We start from the raw sequence: 26769 nt of genomic DNA on the forward strand, positions 1-26769 counted from the left end.
TGCGGGTTCTGGGGTGGGGCCAGAAATGAGTTCAGGGTGTGGGAGGGGGCTCCGGGCTGGGACAGAGGGTTGGGATGCGGGGGGTAGGGGTGGGGTGAGGGCTCTGGCTGAGCGTGTGGGCTCTGGGGTGGGGCTGGAGATGAGAGGTTGGCAGTGCAGGAGGGTGCTCCAGGCTGGGACTGAGGGGTTTGGAGGGCGGGAAGGGGATCAGGGCTGGGGCAGGGGTTTAGGGCGCTGTAGGGGGTCAGGGATGCAGATTCTGGGCAGCACTTATCTCAAGCAGCTCCTGGAAGCAGCGGCATGCCCCTCCTGCGGCTCCTATGTTGAGGTGTGGCCAGGCGGCTCTGTGCGCTGCCCCATCCACAGGTACCGCCCCTGCAGCTCCCATTGGCCGCAGTTCCCAGCCAATGGAAGCTGCGGGTGCCGCACTTGGGGCGGGGGTAGAATGCGAGCCCCCTGGATGCCCCTATGCATAGGAGCCAGAGGGGGGACATGCCGTTGCTTCCGGGAGCCGGGCAGAGCCACGGCATGCGTGGAATGGGGCAAACCCCCAACCCCGCCCCCCGGCTGGAGCGCCAGAGCAGGGCAAGCCCCGGACCCCACTCCCCAGTGGGAGCTCGAGGGCCGGATTAAAATGTCTGAAGGGCCGGATGTGGCCCCTGGGCCGTAGTTTGCCCACCCCTGTTCTAGTAGTTGCAAATATTTTTTAAAAGTAGGCTCTCTTGTTTTTTGACTATTACAAAATTGTATTTAAGCAACTGGGCATATGCATAGCAATCAAACATTAAAAAGCTAACATAGTAAAATATGTTTTACCATCCTTCACTGCAAATGTTTTCTCATTAATTTATGGTCTTTGAGGTAATCTTACAAAATAAAGATTAAAAGTCTCTTGCATGTAACCAAGAATGCTTATTTAGTGAAAGTAATAAGATATTCTGGGTAAGCTTGAATGTCATTAAATATGACAAACATCGATGGATTTGTCTTATTGTCAGTCACACTATCAAACAGATCTGTAGGATCAGTGTTGTTTTTTGATGGTGGTGCAATTATTCCTTTTTGTCCAGCACAATATTCTCCAACGAGGACTCGGGCCAGGTACATGTATTTTTTCCCATCTGTATCTGGTTTTGAGTAGGTATCTTGGGCAGAATAATTGGCATTGACAGCAAAGTAGGTTCCATTCCCATAGCATGCAGCTGTGATCAGAAAGAGAAAGATTTGAGAATTTTTCATGAGCAACCATCATTTGTCTTTCACTTTTCTATATCCAAGCTGCCTACAACCTTCACCAAACCTTACCATAAATAAAAAAGAACATCTAGGATTGAAATTAGGGCTACAGCACCATTCCCGACTTACTTGGCATGGAGCCTTTTACAAATGTCAAGTGTAATAATATCGAGCTGGCAGTTTATCATTTAGCTCCCGGTTCTTCTCTCACTGTGGAGCTGCTGCAGGACATTACACTCTCTCTGTTTATCCTCTGTGAAATCTATCTTTCACACTATTACAATTTAATATATTTGTGTTACAGATGTCATGACTGCAGTGGCACCATGTTTCTTGCATTGGGGCCCATTCCTTCTTACTGATATCTGGAGAAAATTGCTAAAACAAATAGTGTTTCATAAGCAGAATGGGCGTGAAGTGCACAGATATTAACAATATATTCAAGGCATATTTGATAACTATACACCTTCTGGCCCCTAAATCAGGAAAGTGATCACTCCATTGAGTATACAAACAAGGTTAGAACATAAGAACGGTCATACTGGGTCAGACCAAAGGTCCATCTAGCCTAGTATCCTGTCTTCCAACAGTGGCCAATGCCAGGTGCCCCAGAGGGAATGAACAGAACAGGTAATCATCAAGTGATCCATCCCCTGTCGCCCATTCCCAGCTTCTGGCAAACAGAGACTAGGGATACCATCTCTGTCCATCCTGGCTAATAGCTTATCTAGTTCTTTTTTGAATGCTGTTATAGTCTTGCCAGACGATGTTGTGAAGGCCAAGGAGTTCTACAGGTTGACTGTGCGTTGTGTGAAAAAATACTTCCTTTTGTTTGTTTTAAACCTGCTGCCTATTAATTTCATTTAGTGACCCCTAGTTCTTGTGTTATGAGGAGTAAATAACACTTCCTTATTTACTGTCTCCACACCAGTCATGATTTTATAGACCTCAATCATCTCCCCCCTTAGTCAACTCTTTTCCAAGCTGAAGAGTCCCCATCTTATTAATCTCTCCTCATATGGCAGCCGTTCCATTTCTACAACCCAAGGTTACAAGATGTACCTTTGTTCACCCGACCTCTGCTTGCTCACAACAGAAGACCAACAATCCACATCTTAAATGTTTGAGGCATGTCTAAGGAATCCCAGATAAGTTGAAGTTGGAAGCTCTCTTCCACTAGGAATAAGAAACTGGTTGGGTCTGCACACTTTCTAGTCAGACTTCAAGGAAATTTATTTGGGTATTTTAACTAAGTGATTCTATAAAAACGTTTCTCCTTTGTAAGCTCAAGCAAACTAGACTAGTAGAACATCAAAGAAAACTTTTAAGCAATTGTTTTCGATGTGTTAAACTAGTCCATTTCAAATCAAACCCTAGACAAAGTGCATCTTTACATCTTGCAGAATGACCTGAAGATTTATAAATCTATTAGAAATACTGAAGAACTGACAACTGTTGATTATATACCCATGGGGTTCTGGGTGAATTAATAAAAACTTGTTGATTGGTTATGAATAACTGTGTCCTGATCTGAGACACATTGTCGAAGGTAAAAGTAGACCTGAGAAAAACTGTCTAGGTGGAGAGGAGAGCAGATGCTGCATACTCTCCAAGGCTAATGCATCGGCCACACTCCCCAGACCTTTGAGAGACACTTTCTGCTTCAAACACAATGCCTCCTAGAGCTTCCATTGGAGCAGTGAGTCACCAGCTAAAACAGGCACAGCAGAACACGGAAGATGAGCACATTAAACTACATTGAGCTTCTGCAAACAACTATATTGATTCATAGACTGGCAAAGCAACCTAATTCTCCCTTTACCCTCACCCCAGTAAGAAATCTGAGTCCTATCCCAGCTGTTGAAACCTCCTACTACATACACACACACCCCAAACACATAGCACCTACCAGCTGCCTAAACTATCCTCCTATAACCTCTCCACACCAGAAAAATAAACCACAAAGACCCACCCATCCCACTCCCAACACAGTCCTGCAAATCCTAGATAAATACACAGGCAAGAACTGCTTCCAGCCCTCACGAGGTACTCAGTTTCCTAGTGTCATCTACCGGGAAATTGGGTAGTATTGTAAGGGTTAGATATCATCAGTACATCATACTGAAAACAACAGGCAAATATTAGAGCTACGTGTCATAGCCATGTGAGATGTTCTATTTGTCCACCATTTAAAAAAAAAAAAAAAAATCAGTATTTGCCAACAGCATTTTCCAGACAGCAGTACCGGAGATACCACTTTTTTCCTGACACCTTGAACAGAAAATAAATCAGATGTATGGTAGGTTGGCAAATGTTATCTTTTAATGGCTCTCTCTGTATCTCTATCTTAGGTGTATATAATGCACCCATCAACATGGAAAATGAGGGGATATTTCCTGGAAGAAGGCAGAGATGGGGGGGGGGTTCTGAAAATGGGAAACAAACAGGAAGTTTCTGGAGGTACATTGGGGCCGAGAAGGGAAGCAGAGACAGAAAGATGGATGATCTGACATAATATTGTCAGTTATACAGCAGTAATAGTATTGTCTCACAGTACTCTACAAAATTGGGGGTCTGTGAGAGGATTCTGGGACAGGACATCTAGAGAATCTCCCTGCAGAATTCCTCCTCTATCATTTTGTTTTGAGGACTGGGGTTCACCCCTACAGAACAGACTGAGGGGCTCATTTCCATTTTTGGCCGATCCCAGGTCAGGTCCTCCCCCAGCTCCCTGGCAGCACAGATCCGTTAGAACCGCTTCACCAGGGACTCAGTCTGATCACAGTTGGCCCCATACCAAAAAGAACATTTACTACTATGCTTTTTTTTAATCTTTTCTGCTTAACCTTTACAGGACCAAATGGACAAAATACTTATATGCTCCCAGCCAATTCACAAATCTCTCTGATCTGCCATTCTCCACCCCTTTCCATTCTGCAAAGGAGGTTTATCCTTCTTCAACATGGCAGGTGTGAGATCTACATGTGGAGGGAGACAATCCAGACTGATATAAATAGGAAATGCATCCCTCCACTGACCAGACTGTGGTGGGGCTGTCAGCACAACAATTAGTTTAACTTTTAAAGTAATACTGTCCCATAACATCACCTTGCTGATTCCAGGCTCACAAGAGAACTTAATCAGTTGATCACATTTGAATTTTATTTTATGTTGGCTGCACACATGTATCTTTGATGCACTATTTGGCATATACAAAAAGAGGCTGGTAGTCGAAACTCCCAAGGTCTATTTTCAGTTTAGCTATTGGTCCCTTGGCAAGATGCTTATGCCATGGTTTCCCCATCTATAAAATGAGGGTAATACTTCCTTGCTTTACAGGGATGGTAGGAGCCTAAATGCATTAATGTTTGTGAAGTGCTCTGAGATCTTCTGATGAAAGGAAGTGTAGAAGTGTTAAGAATCATTACTGTATTATTACTTCTAAAGCTGAGTCATGACTGCAATGGAGAACAGCTGAGGCAAATACAGAATACAACCTATGTACAGAAAGGAATAGTCTCCAGGGCCGATAAGGAACCACTGTGCATCGGAGGCATGTGTATATAGACAGCATGATAACGTTACACCTTGTCATCCTATTTTATCCCATGCTTTAAATTTCACATTACCATTCATTCCGGCGTAACTGCGATTAAATCCCTTATTATTAATAATGGTTAATGAGCCACTCGTTGTTCCATGAAATAGACGCCTCTCATTATTTGTATTGCCATTTTTGGAATCCATCTCCTGCTTTTTTATTTGGTAGGTCTGCCAGTAGAATGGATTTTGTATCCTTTCAATCTACAACATTAGAAAAATGAAATATTATTGATAAAGACCAAAACCCTTGGCAGCAAATCAGAAAAACATGATGATTAATTACAAAGGGGCATTTTCTAGCCCTATTTATACTGATATTTCTCTTGTGTAACTCCACTAAACGATGTAATTTCTCCAAATTGACATGGGTATAACTGATGGTGTGACTGGCACGGATTGTGTCATTGTGATTAGTTATGATAAATGCAGCACTAGGTATTCCATGAAATAGAAGCTTCTCATTATTTGTGCTGCCATTTTTGGTATCCATCTCCTGCTTCTTTATTAGGCAGGCCTGCCAGTAGTAAGGATGTTGTATGCTCTCAATCTACAAAGTTAAAAAATGAGACATGATATTGATAATGACCAACACCTGCAATTAAAGCAGATTGATATTGGCATCACTTGAGTGCAGCACCTGGCCCACAACGTGATACAAAATATTTTGCTTTCAGAGCCTCATTCTGTGACTGATATGTCATTTTTATAGTTGGTTAACAGGATATCAAAAATATTTAGAATGTGCAGTAAGACAAGTAGTAGTTACAAAAATAACATATCCATTTAGGAAAAGGTTCGTTAGTTAGATTCTCTCTGTACCATTTCACAGCTGTCCCATATCTTTTATACATCTTCAGTGAGGTGCTAGCTTTCAAATGGCATGTTGCAGTGGTTAAAATATATCAAAATATGATGGGGAGATCACCAGTTTTGGTGGATGTTGTTACTGTCTTGCTATTATATGATGATGTGGTAGCTTCTTGTGATGATCGGCATGCATCAAAAGGAAAAGAGTAGAGACCAGCCAAGAAGTGTATCTGAAAGGAAACAGTGCCTCACCAGCCCTATATCCAGCTAAACAAGTGTACGCATGTGTGTATTAGCAATGTGGTAATCTGTGTAGCAGAACATCCCAATTCATCTAATCGCCATCATTTAGACTTGAGCAAGATGGCACATCTGTACTGTTGTAACAATTATTATAACTGGTAGGTCTAAAGTCCTGCTCCAGGACATGTTAGAAGATTTAAGGTATTTCAAAAGAGGGATTTTGCATAAAATTAAATGATTATGTATTGTTTATGTGTCTTTTCTCCTCAGCAAGTGGAGAAGCAACTGGCAGCGTTTGGTCTGGAAAAGAGAGGGAGATGGCCAGTGGGCAGAACGTCTTTTATAGGAGAGGAAGTGGAAAGGTACCTCCTCCTATTGCTCACACTTCAGATTCTCTTACTTGGAAAGTCCTCACTACACCAGCCAGAAAGAAGTGGGAGCTCCCCCAAACCAGTGGGATGAAGAGGAAGGAGAGCTTATCCTCTGCTTTTAGAGATCTGTTCTCCTGCACTCCTCCTTATTTTAGATTCTTGGGTGCTAGAATTTAAACAACAGTACATTCCTATGCTTCACTGTAGCAGAAAGGCTACTATGAAAGGGTTAATATTGTGTACTAAACATATGACTTATACGCTGCATAAGATTTGCTTTGAATATCTTAACTGTGATGTTAACTTTGATAATGGTTAGCATTATGGTGATATCGATACCATCTGCTTTGCCAGTGTTAAGATTCTTTTTGTAGATCCTTAATATTCTCCCAAATCATCTAACTCGCAGGTTGTTTGCACACACCAGCAGGTGAGATGTTGGCTTTGTCTACACTAGTAATTTTCCTGAAGTCTCCCATCTTTGTAGTACCACTGGTGCAACTGCACTGCTGGCAGTAACAGTGGAAGTGCTAGTGCAGACAAGGTGCTGGCAGCCAGCGTTTTAAACACCATGGGCCAGATTTTTAAAGACATTTAGGCACATAAAGATGTAGACAGGAGCTGAGTGAGATTTTCAAAGGCACTTAGGTGTCTAACTCCCATTGATTTCAACCACTAAGTGCCTATCTGCATTTTTAGGGACCTAAATACACCTCTACCTCGATATAATGCGGTCCGCGGGAGCCAAAAAATCTTACCGTGTTAGAGGTGAAACCGCATTATATCCAGAAGTATATATATCCAGAGGCTCCTGCCGCTGCGGGAAGCCCCGGCCCTTTAAATCACCTCCGGAGCTCCGGCAGCGGGGCTCGGGCAGCGCTTTAAAGGGGCCAGGGCTCCCCGCAGTGGCTGGAGCCTCTGGCCCTTTAAATCCGCACCCGAGCCCAGCTGCCGGAGCCCCGGAAGCTGGGCTTGGGCGGGGATTTAAAGGGCCCGGGGCTCCACACAAATTTGGATATAACACGGTAAAGCAGCAGGGCTCGGGCGGCGCTTTAAAGGGCCCGGGGCTCCCTGCTGCTTTACCGCATTATATCCAAATTCGTGTTATATCAGGTCTCGTTATATCGGGGTAGAGGTGTACCTTTAAAAATCTGACCCCATGTTGCCTAGACTTGCTCTCAGCAGGGTTAGAGTACATGGTGATTATAACCCCAGCAACCGGTCTATAGTATGCTCCCACTGGCAGAGCTGCACATAATGCAGTAGGGAGAGATTTTAGGAAAAAAGCTAGTATAGATATAATGGTAGCAACCGTCTTCATGGTCAAGTCCCTTTTTATTATATTTTTTGTAAGGAATTCCCTGTGTGTAGTCATCTCTAGTGTGCAGTTAGCTCTTAAAGAAGCACAGCAGTGGAACCAATTAGAGGAACTATTGGGCCTTGCTTTTCCTGACTAGTTACACCTAGGAAGATCTCAGAAGGAATTTGGAGGTTCCAGGGGAAATCTCCACGAAGCATCCCAAGTTTCTGAAAGGGGAATGCTGGCCATTCCCTAAAAGCACTGGACAGGGGAGGGGCCATCAACCAGCTCATAAAGACTCTAGAGAGGAGAGATGATCTCCTAAATTCTTTTGATAGATGCTAGCAGACTGATGAGCTTCCCTTCCAAGAAGACCTGTCGTAGGAGATCAGGACCCAGATATTCAGCTGATATAAACCAGCATCATTTCACTGGCTTCAATGGAACGAAGCTGATTTACACCAGCAGAGGTTCTGGTCCGAGATGTAGGGTGGAAGAAAGGTAGTGCTGATGTCTTTCATCACCAGCCCCCATTCTCAGTACTGTCTTGAGAAGACTTGTTCTGAGAAGCAGTCTCACTGTAAGGTTGGGCAGAGTGACTTTGCTAGACTTCCGAAAGCTTGTGCTATATCTGTGATAAGCTTAGCTTCTTTTTTGAGCTTCCTTCTTCAAAGCAATAATAGGATCTATATATATTATAAATAAAAACAGACTAGGAAAGGATATTCTTCACTGTGTCTGCTCATGGTTGGAAGTTGAAGCTAGACAAATTCAGATTGGAAAGAAGGCATACATTTTTAATGGCAAGGGTAATTAACAAATGGAACAATTTACCATTTGTCCTGGAATTCTCTATCACTGACAATTTTAAAATCAAGATTGGATGTTTTTTAAAAGATCTGCTCTTGTTCAAAATGAATTATTTGGGGGAAATTCTATGGCCTGTTTTATACAGGTGGTCAGACTAGATGATCATAATGATCCTTTCTGACCCTGGAATGTATGAATCTATTATTCATTCCTCTCCTATCAAGGAACTGTCCAAATTTAGAAATCCAAACCAACTCTTTGTCCACCCTTCGTTATCTAATCTAGTGCCAGTCACCAAGATATCTAGGCTCAGAAACCAGGACAGCATTTTACTTTTTCAATTTTGAATGCTGAACATGTCTGTTGAAACTTCATCTGAACATCTTGATATTCTTTCATTTCTTGATGTAGCTCCACCACTTTGACACGTTCTTGTTTCATATCACACCACTCTTCAGGGAGAGTTACTAAGTGTTTACCTGCAAAGTAAACATTCTGTTAATATTATTTACACTAGATTCCTCTGGTTATGCAGGCATATGCCTTATTTCAAATCCCGTCTGAAAGTAGAACACCCATTTATTATGCAATCTCTAATTAATGCCATTCTTTGTCAAGAGAATGCATAATCCATGGCTTCTGGATCAGATTTACTGATGCACCCAGGCTGCTTTCCACCCTTCTGGCAGCTCAAAGCAGCCATAAACCTATCTTAGCCAGACATCTGAAGGTTCACAGGTAAAAACATAAGAACGGCCATACTGGGTCAGACCAAAGGTCCATCTAGCCCAGGATCCTGTCTTCCAACAGTGGCCAATGCCATTCCCCAGAGGGAATGAACAGAACAGGTAATCATCAAGTGATCCATCCCATCGCCTATTCCCAGCTTCTGGCAAACAGAGGCTAGGGACACCATCCCTGTCCATCTTGGCTAATAGAGATTGATGGACCTATCCTCCATTAACTCAGATGGCAGCCATTCCATACCCCTAATCATTTTTGTTGCCTTTTCTGAACCTTTTCCAATTCCTATACATCTTCTTTGAGGGATTTTACTTTTGGTGCTGTACCTTTTAATTTCTATTTCACTAACCTCCTCATTTTTGTGTAGTTCCCCTAGTAGCCCACTAGCAGCTCCTGTGCCACACTCCTCCCCATGCAAAGTGGTGGCTAAGAAAAAAGAGATGAGGATAGCTTGTTCCCTGGCTGCAATAACTGTAACCAAGAGGCCCAGAATTGAGGGAACTGTAAAGGTGGCTTCAAGTTTTGTGCTGACTCTAGCTCAGCCAGATTGGAAAATCTGACCCAGAGTTTTCTACTCTGCTTCCAATCTGTTGTCCCTTATCAGATAAATCTAACTGAGGTTAGGGACATTTCAAAGTGTTTACTCTTAGCCAGACACCAATTTGTCATCTTCATATTTTTCATATTTGTATTGTGGTAGTGCCTTTAAGGGAATTTGTTTCTAGTCTGTAATGTTTTCATTATACCAGGAAAAGAAAGGTTCTGCGGACTGAGCAGCTATGTGATCAAATTCAGGCGGGCAGCCCAGTCTTCCAACTCTAAATATTACCGTTCAAAGAAGAGCCTACAGATTTGGCCCTGCGTGGTTTTTACTCAGCCTGAATGGGGACTCAGGCAAACTCGCACTACACTCACTGTAAGTTTGTCCAAATGAGGACTGCATACAAATTAATGTTCTTGGAATATGGCCCTAATATGGTGTTGACATTACAATTAAAGGGCCACACTCTGACATCCTTGCTCAGTTTTCACACAATCCTTAACTAGATAAACTCCCATCAAAGTAATAGGAGTTTTACCTAACGACTGAGTAAAAACTGAATAAAGACCTCAGTATTTAGCATATCCTTAGATTAAACTATATTGGAAATGCCTAAATTAGCCTGCAGTGCACTTATTGTTGAAGAGGGCTTTTTGTAGCATTTTTCACCATGACCCCTCCTTATGAATGAATGAATGAGATGGGGGAGAGCGGAAATGTTGACTGTGGAAAAGTTTGGGGATATAGGCCAACCTTCATCTCTTTCTTGTCTCTGTGCCTGGAAGTGATGGGGAATGGGAGATCGGCACAATTAATCCTTGCCATCCAGGAGAGCAGGCGGTCAATAGGCAACTGGGAGAACAAGGGAGTTTCCTTATTAAGCTAAACATAACCTCCCCTCAAAATATGAAGGCCAAACTCCACCGCAGCTGCATTTCTCTTTCTCAGTTCATGTTAGAGAGGCTAAGACCTTAGCTGTGTTGACAGTCAGTGTGAAACTGGCTTGGATTTAAAGCAAAGGAACCCTCTGTTTAAGTCCTCCTCAATCACGTCTTTTCAAGAATGATAACAATTTCATAAAAACTGAAACTCTCTCCAAAAAGAACAAAAAGAACTGCAATTATACTATTCCTTAAACATTTATTCTGGTGAGGGCAGAGGAAGAACAGCTCCCATCAGGAATCTCCTCTTATTATTATTATATGTGTTACAGTAGCACTTGGGGGCTACAATGCCACTGTGCTAGACACTGTACATATTTAATAGAAAGATGGCCCCTGCCCTGAAGCGTTTATATAATTCAAGTGTAAGATGAGAGACAACAGATGGATACAACAAACAAAAGAGGGGAAATCTCAGGGTACGAATGAGATGATTCTGATCTATGTGACAAGTGGTGGTCACCGCACACTAGCTGACGAATTATTATTGAGTTCTTTGTAGGCATCATGGTATTTATTTTCTGTATTTCTCAGTTTTAATAAATCCAAGAGCCTTTATCATCTTTGTTTCCGAATCTAACACCTTTTTCATATGGCTGCTCAGAACTGTTAGTATTCCAGATGTGCACACGAACTGCTACTTTGTTTTCCCTTGTATATTCTCCCCACAACTCACTCATGCTAAGCTAGACACAATGTGGCCCTAAGTAACACCAAACAGCTTTCATTCACCTTCATCTTTTGAGACTCGTAGAATGGCCATAATTTTCCCTGTGTCATCTATAGCACGTTTGGCTTCCAGATCCACTTTATAGTTTTTATTCCAAATGGTGATGTTAATCTCTTTTTGGTTTAATGCTGCAGCATCCTCTAAGCGTAGATTTGTTAGCCTGTCAAAAGGCAGGTACCGATTATTTTCTAGATATTGCCACTCAACTAGGTTGCTGAGAAGTTCTGCCTTGGACTGTTCTTCTTGAACCGCTCTAACTCTTTTGATCATGCGTTGAATTTCCAAGCAAGCACGTAAGACGTCTTTGGTAACACCAGATACTCGAATAAAGGGCACAGGGTCCTTGCATTCCAGCTGAATAATGATGTACAGTTTCTTCTGGAGGTCTTCCAGTTCCTTATATTCCTGGTCATCAAAGCTTGAAATCCATTCATCTGAGATAGTGCTTTCATGCTGTTCCTTTAAAATCAGGTTTTTGATCCAGGATACGGTATCTTCCACATTTTTTTGGCTTTCACCACAAATCTGAAAAACAGTTCTCTCAATTTTCTTTTCCAAAACCATTGCAGGCTTTTTTTCTGTAGCCGAAGAATGATGTTTCTGTTTTCTAAAGCCCAAGAATGCTGTAATGAAGTATAAATACTTGCAGTTACTCAGTTGCTAAAATTAAATAATGGTTATTTATGCCTCAACTTAAAAATGAACAACCAGACATCTACTTACAAGCACATTTTGAAAAGAAGGACTCGGATGCAGGTGTATCAGGTACATTAGCAGTACCTTCTCTTTTCTGCATGCATGCATGGAACACACTTAGTAGTTGTGGCTGGAAGATGATAATTTTAATGTTTTTCACAATTTGAACAGATTTATCACTTGCAAAATCAACTACAGCATCCATCATGTTATTAGCTACTACTGCTGGATCAAGGCCTGCCTGACCTGTAACAAATATAACAATACGTTGTTGAAAGACATTTAATACAGATATACTTTTATTCAAGTAACGGACACATGCACAACTAGATCTTAAACATAGCACCCAATCCTGCATTCTTTGATTCCAGTGATTCTCATTGATTTGAATGGATATTTTGGATGATCCAGGAATGCAGAAGCAGGGCTAAGGAAGAATCAGGCCTAAGGAGATAGGTTCATATCCCATCCATCCAAAGCCTGTTCCTGCTCCTACAGAAGTCAGAGTAGAAACTTCCACTGATTTCAGTAGGAGCTGGAATAGGCACATAGACACCTTCCAGTGGGATATCCATAAACATCAGTTGAGACAAGCATTCATGGTTCTCTAGATAGCAATATCATATGGATATTCTCAAGTCTCTAACGTTAAAACATGACACAGTCCTAAATCACTTGATATGGTTTTTATATTTAAGTTAACAACACTGATCTCCAGCTTCCTTATCATTTCAAAATCCTTGCTCTGACCTTCATTAGACGTTATTTGAATGCCCCAATGCCACAACAATTTTCTTAATATAGGAGAATAAACTTTTCAGGTAAATCAAATCTCTGGAGCACTGATGTCAATGGAATCACACAGGATGAATTTGGTCTCAAGAAGACTGATTGGTTTTAGTTTTATTTTCCAACAAAAACATAAACCTGTTCCAATTGCTGGGAAGGCAACTGATGTGTACTTCTTCAGTTCACACTCCTGGAGAACTTTGGAGACTAAAGATTTGGTATCGTTCTGGGCAACAAGATGAATTATTTTTTTGCACATCAGGTTTCCTGCTTGTGTGGTTATAAGGTCATCGTGAGGTTGTGAGGCTGAAAGATGAAAGAAAATATATAAGGCATGACAGAAAGTGATAAGTCCTTTAATTACCATAATGCAAACTTTTCTAAATCATCATCATCTTCGCCTGCCACCTGCCTGTACTACCCTTTCCTTGAGCCCCTGCATTGGCTTCCAATCTCCTTCTGCACCAGATTCAAACCCCTCATCCCTGCTTTCAAGTCCACTGCTCAGCTTCCGTCCACATCTTATCTGGCCTTACTCCTCAGTTTGCTCTGTGCACTCAGGCAGCTTGGTGCAACTCAGTGCTTCACTGGTATCCGGACTCTCCTCTCTGGTTCTGTGGACTACACAGCCTCACTCCTCTTTCAACTCTCCCATCAGACCCACTTCCTTCAATTGCCTTTTAGTGCTAATCTATACATTTACCTCTTCCCTGACCTTCTCCCCTCTAGTTATGTGTACTTAAACACAGAACTCATATTTTTTTCCTGTTGGATCTTTATCGTCCATTGGTTGTATTTATCATTCCTCGATATATTATGTCTAAAATTAGATATAACGTATATACTCGTTCATAAGCCAAATATTTTTGGTAAAAAAAGTGACGCATCAAAGAGTGGGGGTTGGCTTATAAACGAGTCTCCACCAAAATTTGATGATTTTAAACTCTATGGAAACATTGAATTGAATATCTAATACATTGTCGTTTTGTTTACCTGGAGCGTCTGCAGGCATGGAGCCCCTCAACTCCCTGTGGCCGTGGTTCGCCGTTCCCAGCCAATGGGAGCTACGCCACTTCCTGCAGCTCCCAATGGCTGGGAACAGCGAACCGTGGCCACAGGGAGCTGAGGGGCTCCATGCCTGTGAACGCTCCAGGTAAACAAAACGTCCAGACACGCTAGCGGCTTACCCTAACGGGCCAAGAACCAAAGTTTGCCAACCCCTGAAATATAGGGTCGGCTTATGAAAGGGTCATACAGCTGTTGCTATTTTTACCTAACCATCTTGGGGGGGTCGGCTTATAAATGAATGGGCTAATGAACGAGTATATATGGTAAGTTTTGCGAAGGTAGGAACTTTCCTTTTTTACTTGTCTCTGAGCCATGCGGAGGATGCAGTGGGTTGCTGGTATAGGCCAGCAGCACATTGCTTCTTCCTAACATCAGAAAAATGGAGACACAAGAAAGGAAGTCAGAGGGTTGTGTCAGAAGCACGTCTTCTGAGGCTTCTCCTGGGTGGTGCAGCTTATTTCATTACATATAAATATGTACCACCCAGTGCTCAGGCTCTGACCAAAGGCACCATCTAACCCTTTGTATTTTCCCCCTGTTTTGAAGGTTTTTACTGGCACAAGAGGATGAGTCATATGGCAGAGCAGGTTCTTTTAATTTACCTTGATGCTGACATCTCTTAAGGATTTTTCTTTTGCTTTGTACTTTATTTTAACATCTCTTAAGATGTTTTACGAGCATCGTATTAATTAATTAAGGAGTTGTGAGATCATGGATAAACACAAGTACAATAGTAGGTTAATTTTCAGCAGTGGTATGCACCCACCGCTCCCACTGCCTTCAGTGGAAACGGTGGGTGCTCAGTGCCTCTAGAAAGCAGGTCACAAATGTTGTATTTATACCTAGCTGAGCACATTCTGCTTCAACCTGTGGTCCAGCACCTTCCAGAATTGCCTTAGAGACACCTAAAATAAGAAAAGCCACATTAGTTTGACAAATCAAATTAAGAGTACTCTTAAAGTCTCATCTAGGTCAACAAGACTGAGTACACAATATATCTCACATCTGGCAATAGTATAGGCCAAGATTTTTAAAAAATAAAAGCCTAAATCAGATGCCTGTTAAGGCATCTGCCTGATCTTCAAAAGTGCTGAATACCCAACAGTTCCCAATGAGGTCAAATAAAATTGTTACTGCCTTATAGATAAGTCCTATAAAATTTAATAGGGATGAAACCAATAACTTTCTATAAAAAATTAAAGCTTATAATATTTAAAAGAGAAAGATTTACTTTCTATGTAATGTTTAAACTTCATACAGACTGTAACAGGGTCAGGATGGCTTGCCTCTTGAGGGCTGGAGGGCATAGGGATAGTGAATCCTTATTACTAAAGAGGCACACCTGTGCTGCCTTTAAAAAACCCAATAAAGGGCAGCAAGTGGCTGCAGTGTAGGGGGAAGTTCAGGAAACTGCAGGAAGTAAAAAAGGGTTCTGCAAGAAAGAACCTAATCCCAGGGGGGTTTGGAAGCAAGAGCCACAAACCTGAGGCTCCAGCTAGATTGGGCCTGGGAGTAGCCTGCCCAAACGGGAAAGGCCCCAGGCAGGAAGGCCTGTAGGGTGAATTGGCGACTGCTGGGAGTGATCAGGCTCCAGCAGAAAAACTTGGGACGTAAGGTTTCCCTATTGAGCCTACAGGCAGGAAAAGTTTGGGAGTGACCTGACAGATGGACTGCGTTTTGGAACTCTTGGGTTTTATTTTGGAGCTTTATTTAGGTGAATAAACTTGGACCCCTGAGAAGGGGTGGCGAATGGATCAGAAATGCCTGTGTGGAGTTTGTTTAAAAAGTCCTTTGAGGGAGAAATTGTTAGTAGATACCGCAGAGGCATCCCTGGCCACAAGAGGTACATGGGAGGCAGCTGACCCCATTACACAGAACCTAACAGACAATGATTCCCTGCTATAGAATTCTACAGGGAGGTTTAAACATTCTAGAGAAAGAGTCTCATTCTCTATTAAATTCTATAGGATTATTCTATATACTGGGGCGAACAGTATTGTTTTTTGTTGTAACAAATTATATCAAAATACAGACACTTCCTAGCACAGGCGCCAACTTTTTTCGGTGCCGGTGGGTGCTCGCGCCCCCACTCAGTTCCAGCCCCGCCCCGACTCCACCCCTGCCCCAAAGTCCCCGCCCCAACTCCACTCCTCCCTGCCCCTACTGGACCCCTCCCCAAATCCCCGCCCCGGCCCCGCCTCCTCCCCCAAGCGCACCGCATTCCCCCTCCTCCTCCATCCCTCCCAGGCTTGCCGCGCAAAACAGCTGTTTCGCGGCACCAAGCGCTGGGAGGGAGGGGGGAGAAGCAGGACGCAGCGGTGCGCTCAGGGAAGGAGGCGGAGGCGAGCTGGGGCGGGGGGGCGGGGCAGGGAGCTGCTGGTGGGTGTAGAGAACCCACCAATTTTTCCCCATGGGTGCTCCATCCCCGGAGCACCCATGGAGTCGGCGCCTTTGCTTCCTAGTACAGCTTTCCCAGTTTGAAAACGACAAGGCACTATGTATAAAAAAAGACTTGTATATATTGAAAGTTCTTCCCCACATCCCCTTATGCACTCACAATGTATCTCATTAATCTCAATCACTAGGCTAAAGTACCTGTTTTGAGGTTAAACGTTTGATTTGATATGTTTACAATGACATCTGTCTTTTCCGTGGTAATGTCTCCACTTGCGATTTGGAATGTAATGGAACCAATCTGCATTTCATGCACTCCCTGTTTTGGGGTTGAAATGGGCCCAAAGAAAGCTGCAAGGGAAAATACAGAAATTAAAATGGATAAAAGTGTATCTCAGCAAAGGTTCTATTCCCTAGAGTGAGGGACTCACCTGCCTCTATGTGCATTTAGTAGAGAGCTCACAAAAAGTTTGATTTTTAGTCTTAGTCTATCACATTCCCATTGAGAAGATTACAAAAATACCCAGTTTACAATATAAAATTAAATGTTCACCCACACAAAGCCCAGGTAACTGTGTGGGAGGAAGTTGAGCTGGGGAGATGAGATCCACCCCCAATCTGGATCTAGGGCACACAGCTTCAAAACAACCTATCCTGCTATAGCTGCTGCTCCAATACGTAGGCTCAAATAGCAGCGATAGCCCGCAATAACAATGTGTTGGAGCCACTGCCTCTTTGTAAATGGAAAGTCCCTGGTCTCTGTCTTTACCTGTTCACATCACTGCCCTCCAATCTGGGGTGGCACAGAAAACACTTTTACAGTGTACATGGAGCGGAGGTGATCCCTGTATGACTGTACACTCAACTCATACCATATGGGCCCACTGCAGGATATATGAGTGGAAATGTGATTTAGTATGAAAATAAGCAAGCTTGTGGAGTCGCATTTTTTTCAGTAGCCTTTGGGCAGGTTCTCTATTCCAGGATCTGAATATTATATTCTTTTAAAAATCTAATTAAGTTTGAAATATTTATCCTGTTCTTTGTAATCCTGTCAGGTTGGACAATGAAAAAAAACTACCGTATATACTCGTTCATAAGCCGAATTTTTTTAGTAAAAAAGGGAAGCATCAGAGAAGGGGGTCGGCTTACGAACGGGTATAGAGAGGGAGAGGTGGGACACAGCCTCTCCCCGCAAGACGGGGGCAAGGAGAGGCAGCAGAGCCAGAAGAGAAGAGGCGGGGCCAGAGTCTCTCCGCTTCTGGCCACACTGCTCTCCCTCCAGCCTCCAAAGCAGCTGCAGCTCCAGGGCTGACAGGCTGCAGCCGTGCTGCTCAGCCCCGCCTGCTGGAGCACGCTGCAGCCGTGCCGCCAGAGCAGGCTGCGGCTGCGCCACCTGGCCTGCCGTGGCCATGCTGCCCGGTTTGGCTCACCGGAGTAGGCTGCGGCCGTGCCACCCAGCCTGCTGGAGCAGCTCCAACCAGGCCAGAGACATTCTCCCCTGGCCCACCCCAGATAGGGTGGGAAGGGATGGGATGAGGAGAGTGGGGGGGGTCCCGGGCTAAGGGTGGGGTCATGTGGGGGGCAGTCACAGAGGTTACTTCCCTGACCCCCCCAAAAAAAATTCCCCACAAGTTGCTGTCCCGGCCCATCAGGGTAAGCAGCTGGCACACCGGGACACTTTGTTTACTTAGGTTTACTTCCATGCCTGTGGACGCTCGAGGTAAAAAAACCATCTCGGCCCGCCAGCGGCTTATCCTGATGGCCTGGGAGCCAAAGTTTGCCAGCCCCTGAATTACAGAATCATAGACTCATAGACTTTAAGGTCAGAAGGGACCATTATGATCATCTAGTCTGATCTCCTGCACAACGCAGGCCACAGAATCTCACCCACCCACTCCTGTATCAGACCTGTGTCTGAGCCATTGAAGTCCTCAAATAGGGTCGGCTTATGAATGGGTCATAAAAAGTTTCCATTTTTACTTATCGATCTTGGGGGGTCGGCTTATAAATGAACCGTCTTATGATCGAGTAGATACGGTATTTAGTTTCACATTTGTTTCTGATTAGTCCTACTTTCTTGCAGAATGTCCACTGATTTTAATAGGCGCAAGACTGGCCCCATGGGATGTATAATCCAGTAATTCACCAGGCTTCACAGGTGGTAGTAAAACTGTTTACCTGCTCAGAATCTTTGTTAGTTGGTACGCTGGTAAAAATACCTGTGCCCTGTCTACACTACAGCTTCTACTACTGTTATGACTGGTGGTGAATTATGGGCATGATTTTTACTAGTGTACACAAACCTATTGCTGGAGAGATACAATTTTCTGCTTTTATTGATTTTTACTAATAGGATTATCACTGCCTTACTTTGAACACCGGGACTGACATGTTCACCAAACCAATATCAAAAAATATATATTTGAAAAAAATTCTTAAAATTTTCATCTATCACTAGAATATTTATAAAACTTACAAAACATTAACAAAACAAACTTACCTTGTCCCTGCTGGGCATTCTCTGGCACAGTCTTGTGCATTTTGACATTGGTAATATTTCCACTTGCTCTATTTTGCAGTTCATCTGAAAATGACTAGAAAGAGAACCATAGTCACCACTTGTAGACATAACTTCTTCAGAGTTTTCTCAGTAGTAATATAGATTTGAAAAGTAAAAATTAAATTTAAAAATGTTTAGAAAAAACTAAAGGTGATGGACTAGATGTTGTCCACCGAGCAATCTTATTCAACACTGAATGGAAATATTGATAAATTGGAATCATAAAGGAACCATGATTCCTTCAAAATTATGAGCAAGGGAGAGAAACTGGCAAATTGCTTCAGGTTTAACACCTTCAGGCAGTACAGTGAAAGTCTAATTAGCATGTAATAGGGTGCATAGACAAAGGGCTTATTCCTAACATGAGTGATACCTCTAACTCAATTCCTGTCCACACACAAAAACCCTTACAACTCAAGTTTGGTGGTGCTTTTAACTCAAGTTGGATGACCCATCAGGGAGAATAGGCAGCAGCTCAAGTTAGCACAACTTGTCAGCTGCTAACACAATCACTGTATGCTGCTTGCAGCAGCATAGCGTGGCTGCTCTTGTTCAAGCTAAGTGAACTCAAGAGGAGTTAAACTCAAGGGTAGATAACTTGAGTTAACTATTCAGTGAAGACAGAGCCAGAGAGAGGAGGGGGAAAGAGAATGCTACCTGAGGCGATGCATGAAAGATTCACATGACTCCATGGACTAAGGTATATTTCAGTGTTAACTTGTGCCAGCTCCAGCAAATGAGAAAAAAATTGTGCAGGAAAGCCAGGTGACTGTGTATGGAAGAATCAAAGGGAAGCTTTACATTATAGGAGGAGTCCAGTGGCAATTCTATCAGAGCAGGAGCAGTGATCACCCCATAGGACAGTGCCTGAATATTATTATCAAGATGGAAATCCAAGGATACTTTCTTGGCTAGCATGATAATGAGCACCTTGACATCTGCCCACATCAGAAGAATCATAATTTAATGGCCTCCAGACCAAAGGGGAATCGGACGCTGGACAATGACATGAGACACACTGTCTGTCTCCAGTAGTGCTTTTCCTACTATTGCTCTAGCACCAGTGAAGCTCTACCAGTGCTAGCAATGGTGGAAGCACAAAGTAGACTGGCAACCAGTGTTTCCACCAGTCTATTATTTAACTCTTAGTGGTAAACATGCCTGTGACTGGTTTACACTAACACGTCAACCATTGCTACCAGTAGTGGAGCTGCACTGGTGCTAAACCAACAGTGCAAGGAGGACTGACCATTCCCGGTGTAGAAGCAGGAGGGAAAGAAGGATGAGACTTTAGGAAACTACTGACAAAAACGGTGTAATCTAGTTCTGGGCCTGACATCATTTCCTTAACCCATGTGTAACAGAAAGCACAGTAATAGGGTACAAGTTACCTGAATATTATCTGTGTCATTTGGATGCAACAGAAAGTGAACTTCTTCAAGATACTGAATTTTTTTTTTACGACTGAATTTGAACACCTGGTCAAACATTAATTTAGCAACAACAGGCTTAGGAAACCCTAAATTCCCTGTTCCAATTGCTGGGAATGTGATTGACTTTAAAGAGAGTTGCTCAGCAGTCTGAAGACATTCCGTGATGATGTCTCTTAGGAGCTGTGAATCACAACAAAGTTCGCGTTAGTACATGCAGTTTAATATTTTTAATAGTGTATTTTATATTAAAATATCATAATTAAACATGGATTAATTCAAAATGAGCTTAGTTATATCAAAATTAACAGAGCTGACCCCTAGGAAATGCTCCGCTGATTTCAGTGGAGAATTCACATTAAATCTACATTACTGCCAACTGAGAAACCCATTCAATCAAACGAGAATTAGGAAAATAGCCTTCTACCTTCTGTACAGATTCTTCCCCATTTTTCCATCCAGGAACAATGGCATGAAGCACAAAATGGCAGCCCAGATTACATCCATCTGTTTTGAACACAGACCCTTCACTAGCTACTTTTTCTAGGCCTTCTTCAGATAATTGTGCTTGCAGCATCGGACCCGCCTTGCTCAGCAAGGCTTTAGAGAGTGGACCTTTATCAAGCTGTAGATCTCGGGAAACGCTGTTTACGACGACGTCCGTCTTAAACAAAATCAAATATCGGTTATAAGATTAAACTTGAAACATTTAAGGCTAAGTGACTATAACAGCACCTGCAGATTTAAGAAATAAAGCAAATTTAAAAAGTAGCAATCTGGAATAAAGCAAATCTTTTGAACAAAACAGGCCAAATTATGCTCAGTTATACCTACATCATCCCTCTGACTTTTGTGGGGTAGCTTCCGTATAACAGAGTGAAATTTGTCCCTTATGCAGCAGTTTATATTTTACATGGAAATGTCAGACTCCTGTGTTCTTACTCTACTCTCTCTATGTCCATTTGAAAAAACCCCATATACGATTCTCCTGCAGGGAGATCACATACTCATAATGGTCCTGCCCATATTGCGTCCCCATCGGCAGAGTAAAACTGACATGATGCTACTACTGAATTCCAGATGCCTTGCTGCTCCTGTACGCACCGCAGGGTAAACTGGTATGAGTAGGAGCAACCACATGGGTGCAGTTATGTGGAAAGGGAAGTGAAGGAGGAGTTACAGAAGAGAAAGAGGAAAAAAAGAGAAGGAATGAACTGAAGGAGAGAAAGAAGAAAGGGAAAGGGTTAATTCTCTCACTCTCTAGGTCAACATGGGTTATGAATGATGTGCAAACAGCACAGTCAGTCCCAGAGAGGAGTGCAGTACATCATGCTCTAGTTAACTGCTCTGACCAAAGGAGGATGTTACTTTTACAGGCTGTGGCAGCCACAGCCAACACTGTTAGGATGGACAGCTGGTTATCATGTGGATCCTCTGAGTGGCACTAAAAGGGGCAAAAATAAGGCTCCAGAAGATGCTCTCTGCCTCAGACAAAAAAGGGAGAGATTGCTGAATCAAAGGCCTGGTCTACACTACGGGATTAATTCGGATTTAGCAGCGTTAATCCGAATTAACCCTTCACCCGTCCACACTACAGAGCCAGTTAATTCGAATTAAAGGGCCCTTTAAATCGATTTCTGTACTCCACCTCGACGAACGGAGTAGAGCCTAAATCGATTTTGTTAATTCGAATTAGGGTTAGTGTGGCCGCACACCACCGAATTACTGTGTTTAAATTAATGGGGTAGTGTGGCCGCACACCACCGAATTAATGTGGTTAAAAACCGAATTAAGGTGCTTAGTGTGGCCGCGCACAATCGAATTTATACAACCTGTTTCCCAAATTCGAATTATCTAAATTCGGATTAATCCTGTAGTGTAGACATACCCAAAGAGAGTGAAAGGGACAGATGTAAAGAACAAGGAGATAAAGACTGGACAGAAATAAAGTGGTGGAGATGGAAGAGAAATGCATCAACTTGAAAGCCAGAGGAAAAAGACAAAGACTTTAAGGAAAAAGAAGAGATAGTTAGAAAACAGAGAAGGAAATAAGTGAGTTACTTAATTGGGAGTTTTGGCTGTTGGTCCAATTAATGGTTAAAAGAATTCAATGCTGGTGGAATCTGAAAATTGGTAGGCAGTTAACACTGCATGGACTATGCACAATCCATTCACTACAGGAACCAGAGATAATTAATCCCTCCCAGGTAAAGAATCTTTGAGAGACGTGATCCAAAGCACCACTAATACACTGAGATACTGCAGCAATGGGGCCATGTACATTTCCAGATAGAAGATAGCTCACTGTTACAGGCTCATATGCCACCAGGTCCAAGTTTCAATGGCATTTAAGGGTGTTCAGGATCAGCAATTTAATTTTTACTTGTTTAAACATTTGAAGTTCCGCCACTTCCCCTCATGGAGACTATAGGCAGTTCCTACCCACTCCCCCTATAGCAGGGGTGGGAAAACTTTTTGGTCTGAGGGTCGCATTGGGTTTCGTAAATTGTATGGAGGGCCGGTTAGGGGAGGGGGTCGTGGCCCGGCCCCCACCTCCTATCTGCCCCCCCCCCCCCCCCCCCCCCCCCCCCCCCCCCCCCCCCCCCCTCCCCCATGCCCGCTCCCCGACCCCCTGCCCCGCCTGCCCCCCGCCACCCCATCCAACCCCCCCCTCCTTCCTGACTGCCCCCCTGGGACCCCTGCTCCCATTCAACCCCCTGTTCCCCTCGACCGCCCAACCCATATCCACACCCCCGCCCCCTGACCACCACCCCAAATTCCCCTGCCCTCTATCCAATCCCCCCTGCTCCCTGCCCCCTTACCGTGCTGCCTTGAGCACTGGCGGCTGGTGGCACTGCAGCCGCGCCGCCACCACCACGCAGCACAAAGACCGGGTCAGTCCGGGCTCTGCAGCTGCGCTGCCCAGCAGCTCACAGCCCCACCTCCCAGAGCATTGCGCTGGCGGCGGAGCAAGCAAGCTGAGGCTGCAGGGGAGGGGAACAGCAGGGATGGGGCCGGGGGCTAGCCTCCTGTCCAGGAGCTCGGGGGCCAGGCAGGACGGTCCCGCAGGCCGGATGTGGCCCACGGGCTGTAGTTTCCCCACCTCTGCCCTATAGACTAAGAAGTAGGTATTCTCACACAGCTGGTGAGAGCACAAGAGTGCAAAGGTCATCTTGAAAGCACGTTTCACAACTGGTTTCAGCTCATATCACAATGTGAACTATAAACACAGACAAAACCATAAAGAAATGATAGAAGAGAAACACGTGGTTGCAACAGCTTAATGTGACAATGAATACAGTTCAAATAACAAAATACAGTCAGTCTAAAATATGTTTGCTCATCTCTATATATGTATAGACAGTATGAAAAACTAAACTTGTCTAACCTATACAATTGTGTTAAAATAATCAATTATGACTTATATTAATATATTGTATATGTTTAATTGTTAATTAAAACTGAAAATGTAAGTATCTTTTCATATATTTTATAACCGAAAACCAACTTTACATAAAGTTGGATAACATCTGATAACTTAAAATACCTACTGTAGCATCTTCAATGCCTCCTTTCTCCAGTATGATGCTTAATCCTTCATCCGTTGTTACCGTCTGGAGACCCTTTCTGCTTTGAGCATTTCTACTTTTTCTGGGCTTGAAGGCTGCTTCAGACGGAGGTGACGAATTGTGTCGGGGTGATTTATCTCTAAACACGTCTTTGAAGGCATCAGTGAAAGCCTGAACTGTTTTCTCTGAAGAGTCCACAAGATAAATCTCTTTCAAGCAGCTTTCCCCTGGAAAATCTTCTAAGGTTTCCTTGATGGATTTTGCAATTGACTCTACACACAGTTTTAACGGAAATCCAAATATCCCAGAGCTGATAGCGGGGATGGCTATGGAATGATGATTGTACGTTTCAGCCAGGCGTAGGCTTTCCTTAACTGCTCTTTTTAACAGGCGCACGCACTTTTCTGGTTCACGATCACTCCACCTAGGCCCAACAGCATGAATCACCTGTTTACACCGGAGGTTCCCAGCATCTGTAATAACAGCACGGCCGGGCTGCAAAGGGCCTCGTTTCCGCACAATACGGTCACATTCTGTTTGTAGTTCTGGCCCTGCAGCTTTTAAAAGTGCCTCAGCAAGGCCACCAATATGCTTTAAGTCCTCATTTGATGCATTCACCACAACGTCAGCTGGATGACTGCACAAGTCCCCTTTATAAACTGCTACTACAACTCCATCTTGCAGGATCTTTTCACAGGCGGGCTGGCCTTGCTTCTTATACACATTACTAACTTCACCATCTTCTCTTTGTTCTTCTCCTTCTTGCAGCCTGATCAGACAGTTAAATTGTTGTTTCACACCAGTCACATACAAGTGTTCTTGTTCTTTGAAAAATACCTTGGCCCCTGGTTTATCAATTACCACATTTTCTGAATGTAGTGAAGACAGAATTTGTTCAATTTTGGTGACCGCCTGCAACACTTCCGCTCTTGGTCCACTCAGGGAAATAACTTTACGTTTATTCTGTGTGCCAAATTCAATTTTCACACCTTTCTTTTTTAATTCAAGCCAAATATTGGACTTTTCCTTCTCCACAAACATTACAGCTGCCACACACTTAGCTATGATGACTTTTTGTACCAGAGTGTGTTTATCTACAAAATCAGAAAGTTGCTGATATGCTTCTGCTACTGCTCTGAAATAACCAGCAATGACTATTTGATCCTCCAACTCAACAATTATTATAGTTTCCTTGGAACAGTTATGTGCCTCGTACAAATGGTTGATGAGCTCCCTCCATTCTCTCTTTTTGAGGACTGAGTTGTCCTCCAGGTCAATGCATTTGTAAGTCAGAACCTTCTTCATTTCTTCTTCTGCTTCTAGAAGAACTCCAGGAGAACCTGCTATCAGCATTATGTTATCAGTGCCAAGCTCATAAAAGGCATTAATTTGATTTGACATAAATAAGTGCTGTGACAGAGTTTCATTATCTACGTGTTGTAGGAACTGGAAAATGTAAGGATGGACATTGATCGATTTCTGTGCCATGCTGTGCACTTTTTCTAGTATTTCACTTTTGACTTTAAATACTTCTGCAGCCACTCCATACAGACTAATACTCTTTGATGATGCATCATAACATATCTTCAGAGATGGGTACTCCTTGTAAACATTCTCCTCTAGCCCAGCAAGGTGTAAAATTGCATACTTTCCTGGGTCAACTAACATAGTTTGTTCTATGCTCTGCTTTTCTCTTTCAATTTTTTTCCTGGCATTTTCTATTAGCTCCTTCAGTTCTTGCTCTGCACCCTTCATAATCTCCGTGTTACCTACTAAGACAACCATGTTCTTGGGAATGTCAGGTATGATCAAAACACCATCCTTTACCAAGCAGTTTCTTGTGGCTTCCCACACCACTGAATTTACTTCACATTTAATGGCCTTGTACTTTGACATGCTACATGAGAATTTTTTAGAAACATCTTCATTCCATGTCTTGATCAACCTGATCATTGATCTCTGTTTAGATAAGGTATTTGAGGGACACAGTGTTATTTCTGGATTTGCACAGTTGGATTGAGGCCACGTTAGTTCACATTTGCAATCTGCCATTTCATTATTTATTTCCTGGATTAGCCTATTATCGGTCTGTAAAAACTGGAAGATGTAAGGATCCAGGGACATTGTAATTGGTTCTGGCAGCTTTATTTGTGGCCTTTTCTTTCCATATAGAGCTGTACCCAATGAGCTGTAGTATGGATACACAGAAATTGGTACTTTGTCGAGTGAATGCTGCTTTGCCAAGACAGTGTTTACATCTAAATATAAAATAAAATAAAAATTACCCAAGTCAAATCAATTAACTGTAACACTTTAAAAAAAAATCTGAAGATAATTAGCTTATAAATTGCAATTCATGAGCTACTGTATTTCTTTTGATTCTGACAGGAGTGCTTTTTAGGTTGAATATGTTTTTTTAAATTGAATAAGAATATTTCCAAGTTACTGACAAGTGACATTTTTCTAAGTACAGTAACTCCTCACTTAACATTGTAGTTATGTTCCTGAAAAATGTGACTTTAAGCGAAACAATGTTAAGTGAGTCTAATTTCCCCATAAGAATGAATGAAAATGAGGTTAGGTTAGGTTCCAGGGAAATTTTTTTCACCAGACAAAAAATATATATTATATAGATATTATACATTTTAAACAAACAATTTAATATTGTTCACAGCTATGATGATTGTGAAGCTTGGTTGAGGTGGTGAAGTTAGAGGGTGGAAGAGGGAGGGATATTTCCCAGGGAATGCCTTACTGCTAAACGATGAACTAGCACTCAGCCGAACCCTCAAGGGTTAAGACATTGTTGTTAATGTAGCCTCTCACACAAGGCAGCACGAACACGAGGGAAGGGAGACTGCATAGCAGACAGAGACAGACACACACCGTGTGTGTGTGTGTGTGTGTGTGTGTGTGTGTGTGTGTGTGTGTGTG

General features: G+C 43.0%; 1 protein-coding gene across 2 annotated transcripts in view; it reads right to left on the reverse strand.

The window, feature by feature from the left end:
- Positions 1-667: 667 nt before the first annotated feature.
- Positions 668-26769, reverse strand: part of LOC112117778 (protein mono-ADP-ribosyltransferase PARP14) — a 50462-nt gene continuing 24360 nt past the window's right edge. For both annotated transcript variants that reach the window (XM_026647412.2, XM_026647411.2), the window contains exons 8-19: positions 23818-26093; positions 20694-20930; positions 20228-20449; positions 18777-18870; positions 16475-16624; positions 14722-14784; positions 12950-13117; positions 12050-12268; positions 11329-11949; positions 8704-8849; positions 4866-5040; positions 668-1202 (exon numbers count right to left, since the gene is read on the reverse strand). In XM_026647412.2, the coding sequence (XP_026503197.1) occupies positions 913-1202; positions 4866-5040; positions 8704-8849; positions 11329-11949; positions 12050-12268; positions 12950-13117; positions 14722-14784; positions 16475-16624; positions 18777-18870; positions 20228-20449; positions 20694-20930; positions 23818-26093 (4661 nt within the window). In that variant the 3' untranslated portion in view covers positions 668-912. The remainder of the gene's footprint in view (positions 1203-4865; positions 5041-8703; positions 8850-11328; positions 11950-12049; positions 12269-12949; positions 13118-14721; positions 14785-16474; positions 16625-18776; positions 18871-20227; positions 20450-20693; positions 20931-23817; positions 26094-26769) is intronic.

The sequence above is a fragment of the Terrapene carolina genome, unplaced genomic scaffold (assembly GCF_002925995.2).
Source record: "Terrapene carolina triunguis isolate 2854851 unplaced genomic scaffold, T_m_triunguis-2.0 Scaffold62, whole genome shotgun sequence".
Classification (NCBI taxonomy): domain Eukaryota; kingdom Metazoa; phylum Chordata; order Testudines; family Emydidae; genus Terrapene; species Terrapene triunguis.